This window comes from Anneissia japonica, unplaced genomic scaffold (assembly GCF_011630105.1).
Source record: "Anneissia japonica isolate Jap-2015-1 unplaced genomic scaffold, ASM1163010v1 scaffold287708_len1499824_cov190, whole genome shotgun sequence".
Taxonomy (NCBI): Eukaryota; Metazoa; Echinodermata; class Crinoidea; order Comatulida; family Comatulidae; genus Anneissia; species Anneissia japonica.
This window is the reverse complement of record NW_022752295.1, coordinates 657,583-664,698: the sequence shown is the minus strand read 5'-3', so window position 1 is coordinate 664,698 and position 7,116 is coordinate 657,583. Positions and strand designations below refer to the sequence as shown.

General features: G+C 35.6%; 1 protein-coding gene across 2 annotated transcripts in view; it reads right to left on the bottom strand.

Moving 5' to 3' along the window:
* The window catches only part of LOC117122270 (transient-receptor-potential-like protein), a 45,133-nt gene that overhangs the window by 2,036 nt on the left and 35,981 nt on the right, over positions 1-7,116 (bottom strand). For both annotated transcript variants that reach the window (XM_033267808.1, XM_033267809.1), the window contains 4 exons: positions 6,057-6,559; positions 5,479-5,677; positions 3,122-3,277; positions 2,663-2,707 (listed from right to left, as the gene is read on the bottom strand). In XM_033267808.1, coding sequence (XP_033123699.1) covers positions 2,663-2,707; positions 3,122-3,277; positions 5,479-5,677; positions 6,057-6,559 — 903 coding nt within the window. The remainder of the gene's footprint in view (positions 1-2,662; positions 2,708-3,121; positions 3,278-5,478; positions 5,678-6,056; positions 6,560-7,116) is intronic.

Below are 7,116 nucleotides of genomic sequence, written 5' to 3'. Positions count from 1 at the left end.
AAGTGTACATGAGAAAGGTTTGAAAATTTACGTAGTTTTCTGGGCTATAAATTGTCAACAAATTGTCCCATAATTAATAGATTTGCCAAAGATGGAGCATTTTTGTGCCATCTCTTAATAATATGTATGCATATATTATGTCAATTATATTACGTTAAGTTTTGGTGTATTGGGATAAGCTGCAATAGTACAACTGGTGTCAAGTTTACTTAAATAATACTATTGTTTTTCTCCTACTGGTAAGTATATTGTTTGCTACTAGACTATACGATAGTTTAACTGGTAATATTACAAGAAAATTATAATACGTTATGCCAAATATCACAGGATTACGCCAATAGATGACTTTTGCTGCCGTATCGTTGACAATTCCAATTCAGCCAAAGGCGGCTACACTATTAACTAATTAGGTACAATCTAGTAACAAATGAGTATTTGAAAACGTTCGAGGCGATCCAGTGAAATTGCACAAAAGAGATTTTAATAGAGAATCAATTGGAAAGTATTCTTTTAATGATTTAATGAGCTACTTATGCATTTTCTTCTATATTTATATTACCAATATTTTAATATTATTTTTGTTGTCGACATGTCAGATAAAATGCATCTAATTGACGGCTTGATGTGCACATGTTGCTGTGTCAAATTTTTACACCAAGCAGCATTTCTTTATCCAGAGGATGGTCAACGATTTTAACACGCTACCACAGAATACTGTATCTGCCCTCAATTTCCTCATCTTTAAAACAACAAACACAATAGGCCAAATAGCTCCTTAACCGTACCACACTCTATCGAAAACACATGTGCATGTGGCGCTTCAATATAATTGCTGACATTAAATATTGAACATTAAAAAAAAAAATCAAAATATTAATATTAAAGATACACGCATATTTAAAGTCGAATTATACGAGGCGGTATCGACAGCAAAGATAAAAGATTTTGATAAAATTTTGATTTACGAAAGTATAATCTTTATTGCTATGTGTATTTAATTTAATTCTTCATTTTAATTCGCAGTATCTTCTATCAATTGCAATAAATTGTCTAGTTGTCTAAATTGTTTCCATGACTCATAAAACACTTGGCTAGATACACAAATTGTAACTTCAAACTACATCTTATAATAAATTTGCAAATACTTTTATGGCAGAAAAATTTTGTTATTAAAATACTATTTTTTTGTAAACTCTAATTTTATAATCTTTGGATTTCAACCTTCACTGTTAAACAAAATTATACTGTAATGTAGTTGTATTTATATAGCGCCATATACAATCGAGATTTGTCTCAATGCGCTAAATAATAATAAATAAATTAACACTAAAACGAAAAATGGTTTACCCCAGTGTACTAAAAAGATGGGTTTCCAACCGAATTTTTAAAATCCCCACCGAAGATGATTGACAAATGAAATCAGGTAAGCTCTTCAACAGCTTAGGAGCGGCACCTGCAAAAGCCCTGTGTGCATCATCAGACGACCTGATGGAACAAGGTGGTCTGGTATGGGTACTGAAATTGGCTCTTACGTTGGGCCTTTTCCTTGCGGTTGTAAAGCGCACACCAAGTATCATTGTTCAGTAAAAAAAAGGCAGCATGTACTACAGCATTAAACACGAAATCACAAGCACCACAATTGTCGAAACCAGAGGCGGATCCAGAGATTTTCTGACGGTTGAAAAGGGGGGGGGGGGGCACAATATGAAGGCCACGCCCACACCCCCTTTCCTCTCTTTAACAAAAATTTTCTCCCTCTTTTTTATTTTTCGGCTTGACCGACGGTGGGGGGGGGGGGCACGGGCCCTCATGGCCCCCGCTGGATCCGCGCCTGATAAACAATTAACAACAAAAGCACAACAAAAAACGTACAACAGACACAACACTCAGAAATATAATAATTGGAAGTACTAGCAAACAAGTGAGTCTTGAGCGCACGTTTGAATACATTGGAATCAGAAATGTCCCTAAGTTCAGTTGGGAGATTATTCCAGATTCTGATTTCATTTGTGGTCGATCTGAGAGTTCGTGTACAAGATGAAGAACTAATTTTTGTTAAGTTTCAAATGTATTGTGGTGATTGGCCGTTGAATGCTGTAGGCCTATGTATAATTAGCATTAATTTGAAAATGATACGTTGTTTAACGGGAAACTAATATAGATCGATTATAACTATAGTTGAAGACCACTGTTAATCATCTATTGGCGTATTTTGTTATTATGCTACAGAGACTCCATTTGTTCGCTTTTTGGAAAACTATCTTGGAAGTTTCAATAAAAAGAACCTACTTATTAAGTATAATATACGCAATACTCATTTTTTCATATATATGTATTATTGCGATAGAAATTACAGTTTAGTCGTTAGGGATTTTTGTTTGTTGTTATTATTATATGCTTAAACCGATTATAGATATGGATATGCAATTTCCGAAATAAAGAATGAAATGAAATGAAATTACGAATTTGACAAGGAGAAACACCAATACCAGGCAACTGACATACTTATTCATACCCTACCAGGTTATAATATTTGAACTGGAAACTGGAAACTTCTCAGGAAGTGAACAGTATCGTTTAAATGACTGAACTGTCCTAAAAATCTAAACTGCATTGTACAGCAACGTCGGAAAAAATGTATACATATAAAGAAGATACCCACCTCATAATGTAGATGATGTTTTTGATTTTTTTCAAACTGCAATTCCTGAAAAAAAAACAAAAAAAACCAAATGAAAATAAGAGAACAGAGATCATGTTGCATGTTGCTATCAAAAAGTCTAACCACTTACATTATTAGATGTCAATGTTCAGAATACGTAACAGCTTTTCCATCTTTGTCACATAGAAATTCTATCTTTCGTTATGTATTTCATGAATTGCAAGATCTAATGCAAACTATCTTGTCATCCCTTTAATTTGAAATTCATATATTTTAGAGACTCGTGTGTCGTTTTTGCTCTTATATTTTATAATTAAATATTTACTAAATGTTTACATTTTAATGTATGTGTAATATACCGGGCCACAAGTACAACAATATCTAGGCTGATTAAAAAACAAACCTAAGTATAACATTGCTACAATATTAATTAAAAGATTAAAACTAGATTTTACTAACCTTTTCATCTACGGAAGATAAACACGATTTGATCAGTTGAACGATCCTGTGAGGGCGGGGAATGAGGTTAAAGGGTGGCGGAACAACTTTATCATTATCAAAATATTCTAACCAGAGCTTTGATCGAGCGAATTTCCATTCAATATCCGCATCATTCTAAAGATAAACCAGAAGAAGAGTAAATAGTAAAATGTGGTTAAATTAGGCCTATTCTTCTAAAAATAATGACAGTTAAAATGGTGTACAATTCACAACAGCTATAGCGTGCAGAAGTACTATTATCCAGACGGTAAGCCTAAGCATAAATATTGTGTACCGACGTGTCACGTGAGACAAATCTCAGCACATGAGAGATATGTCATCCATTACCACATTTATGTTTTACATTCTCATTATGTGATGTATTGTCATGTTCTGTAACATTATATAGCTTACTATTCGTAATCTCTTAAGGCAAGTGGAAAGCTGTGGGATCGTATGGACTTCCATGATAATGATAAGATCGTTGAACGTCGCCGGGTAACTTTTTCAGTAATGCAAGTGGGCTATGAAGCTTGACACTATGAGAACTATATTTCAATTTTTAGGAATTCAAACCGCTAGGCCTAGTGCTACATTTCTATATCATTAATATTCAAAATGTTGTCAATAAGCCCCGATGTTTAAAGACTTTTTATTTTATATCTCAATTGAGATCTTTTAATAGTTTCGTAAGCATTACGGATGGATGGATTTATTCGGTGTGAACACAAAGGATCACCCACGAAAGTCTGTAAAAGACTTATTTCCAGTGGGATCCAGCTGGTGGTGATTGGTAGTACACCGGGAGACAATCCCTTCTCTTTTTCGAAGAGTGTACTGCGTCGTTTAACGTGATTGATCATTTTGCACACGGGCCCGGGCCAACGGCTTAAACGTCTCATCCGAAAGACGGTGTGCCTTTGAAACTTGTATTTCAGCCCTCCAGCTGAAACACAAAGAAAGCAGCGATAGGAATTGAACCGGGGACCGAGAGATCTCCACGGTTCAGCGCACACACAGTGGCTACCACCAGTTGCTCTCTCCGTTACAACTCAGTAGGCCTACGCCGACTTTACATTAGTACTGAGAGCGCAAGAAATGATTATATTCCACGGAATTTACTGAGTAAAAAATATTAAGGCGTAGAACCCAGGCTAATCATAATCCTATATCATATCGTATCATATCATACCATATCGTTATCATATCATAACCATATTGTATAGCAGATCAACATTATATTATTATCAAAGATAACGTGAATATAATGCATTTCACTCGCGTTTTATTGACAAACGGTTTTTCCTAGATTTTGTCATGCGATGGTTTCAGAAACCATTAAACCATTATACGCGATAGCAATTTAATTGCATCGTAACATATTATCACCATCATCATCGTCATTATTATCATCACCATCATCATTCTCGTCATCATCCTCCCCACCACCACCATCATCGGCAACATCATCATCATGTATAATATAATTTAATTTAATTATTCAATTTTATTATTATTAGGCCTATGTGCAGTTGTGTTCCATTGTTTTTTAGGCAAATTAGTGTATTTGTGATAGACTTAAACTAAGAAATAGAAATATTGTTAGCATGAATTTAACTTGTACTACTGATTATTTTACATAGACTACTTATATATTTTGAATATTTTCACGTCATCACTATCATCATCGTCATTATAATCATCACCATCATCATCTTTGTCATCTATACATCATCGCCATCATCATCATCATCACCGGCAACATCATCATCATGTATAATATATTAATTCATCAGTATCATCAACTTCTTTCAGATGGAGGGCCAACTTCACAGTTGAGGGCTTTGGCCCGAGACGGATGTGGACTACTCATTACAACTTATTTCTTCCCTAAGGGTCCCGTCGTGTCATCATGCATAGGCCAGGAAGGCGCGCAGTCTAGTCCACAATGGCAGGGGCTGTGAGATTGACTAATACACCGGGGTAGCCCCCACTTGTCTCGAAAGATGTACTGGGTTTATTATAATGCCCACGAGCCAATGTGCACATTGGGCCTACTATACGGTTTATAGTCCATCCGAGAAGACTTGTTCCACCTCCAGAATGCGAGCGTGCCGTTCGAACCAGCGCTGTAGGTTGCAGCGCCCCTGAAACGCTCGGCAATTCAACTCGCCAAAAATAATATATGTGGACATTACGCGTAATCATTTATTTGAAAAATTAAGTACCTGACCTACTTACTACTACTGATTAAATAATAAAAATGCTCATAAATTTTCGTAACTAATAAAAGTACGTGCGGTATTTAAATAAATGAGTTCGGACTCTATACTCACTTCGATTTTAGCATACGTGTCGCTCATCATTGCAATCAACAAATTGAGCAAGACTATGATGGAGATGATATGGTAAGCCGAATACATAACAAAGCCAGCGGCGACTATAACGTCACTGTCAATGCCACTACCAGACAAGGGTACTTCATCCACAATACCAAAAAGCACCCAGAAGAGCGAGCGAATACTACCATGAAGCCTGGAAGATCAATAAGTACGTAGTACTTATTATTAGTTTGATTATCATTGGAATTAGTGTGAACATTTTACTTGCCGATATTTATGGTGCTTTGATTATAATGTAGTTTTATATTTAGAATGATGTTTACATGGGGAGCTTACTTGATTAGGTAAGCTACTGATCCCCAGTCAGTATACCGGTAGTCATTTAAGTAATGAATGACAGTTGCACACAGTTTGGTGTTGTGTTCCTTTGTTTATGTGTCCAGTTGGGTATATGTGCTGATGCTGGAGTGTAAAATATATTATACGATTTGAAATATATCTATTAACAAAGATTCGATGTGATTAAAAAAAAAGATATCGAAAACAGATTTAGTCTATTTTTGAAAACTTACGTTAAAAACCCTGAGGTAATAGAACCTGCATAAAACCAGTACAGTTGGTTCATTCCGACGGAAAAAGCTAACCAAATGAATGTAAATATGATTAAAAAATACATAATATCGTAAACCATCTTTCCGATTGAGATCTTCTTAGGCCCTATGTCACGTGACGTAACCGTAGTATAGACCATTCGTATGAACGTCATGAGTTTGGCGAACGCAAATGAAGACTCTGCTAAGAGGAGCAAAACCGGCCAGCTTTGAGCACCCTGGCTGTCAGTCTGATCTGTGGTTTTTTGCTTCCGTTTTCGACTGGTGACGCCTCCAGAGCCTGAGCTAACGGCCTCAGTATCTTCTGCTAAACAGTTTTCGTTTAATTCGGTCATCCACTTCTCTAGGTTATGCAAGAATGACCAGTTTCCGTATTCTGCTTCATCGAAATATTTCTTAGGAGGCAGTGGCGTAGCATTGGTCATTTCAGGTAAAACGTTGCCCACTGATGAACCAGAATGAGCCTTTTATAAATACAAAACATATACGAATATGTAAGAACATAAAATAGAACATACCCAACAGCCTATGCTGATAGTAATGGTATATTTGGCCAAGGACCCTGCCATCATTTATAGATACATTCATGTATGAGCTTTAAAAATGTCCAGCAATTTCCAGTGTCTGTAAACTAAAATATGGGTACCTGTTTTTGTACAGCGTTAAGATTTATATAGGGTAAGGGGTAAAATTTATGCCCACAACAGTTTATCTACTGAAATTTGTAATATTATTGAAATGTAAAATATAGTTCTTTAAAATTCGATACAATGAACCGATACAATCAAATAGTTAATTATACCCGGGATGGTCAAAAGGACATTCACTAAAGATCAAAGTCGAATTCCCTCAAAGTATTGAAATTCACATAAATTATTTTCCTCTCCCGTTAAAAGTGAATTATGAGGAATATACTGCAAGTTAGCCAAATAAAGCCATACACACACATAACCAGATTTTTGGCATCTTAGCCCAATAGACCTTTTCGGAGTGTCAATCAAACTTAACAACTGACCAATCA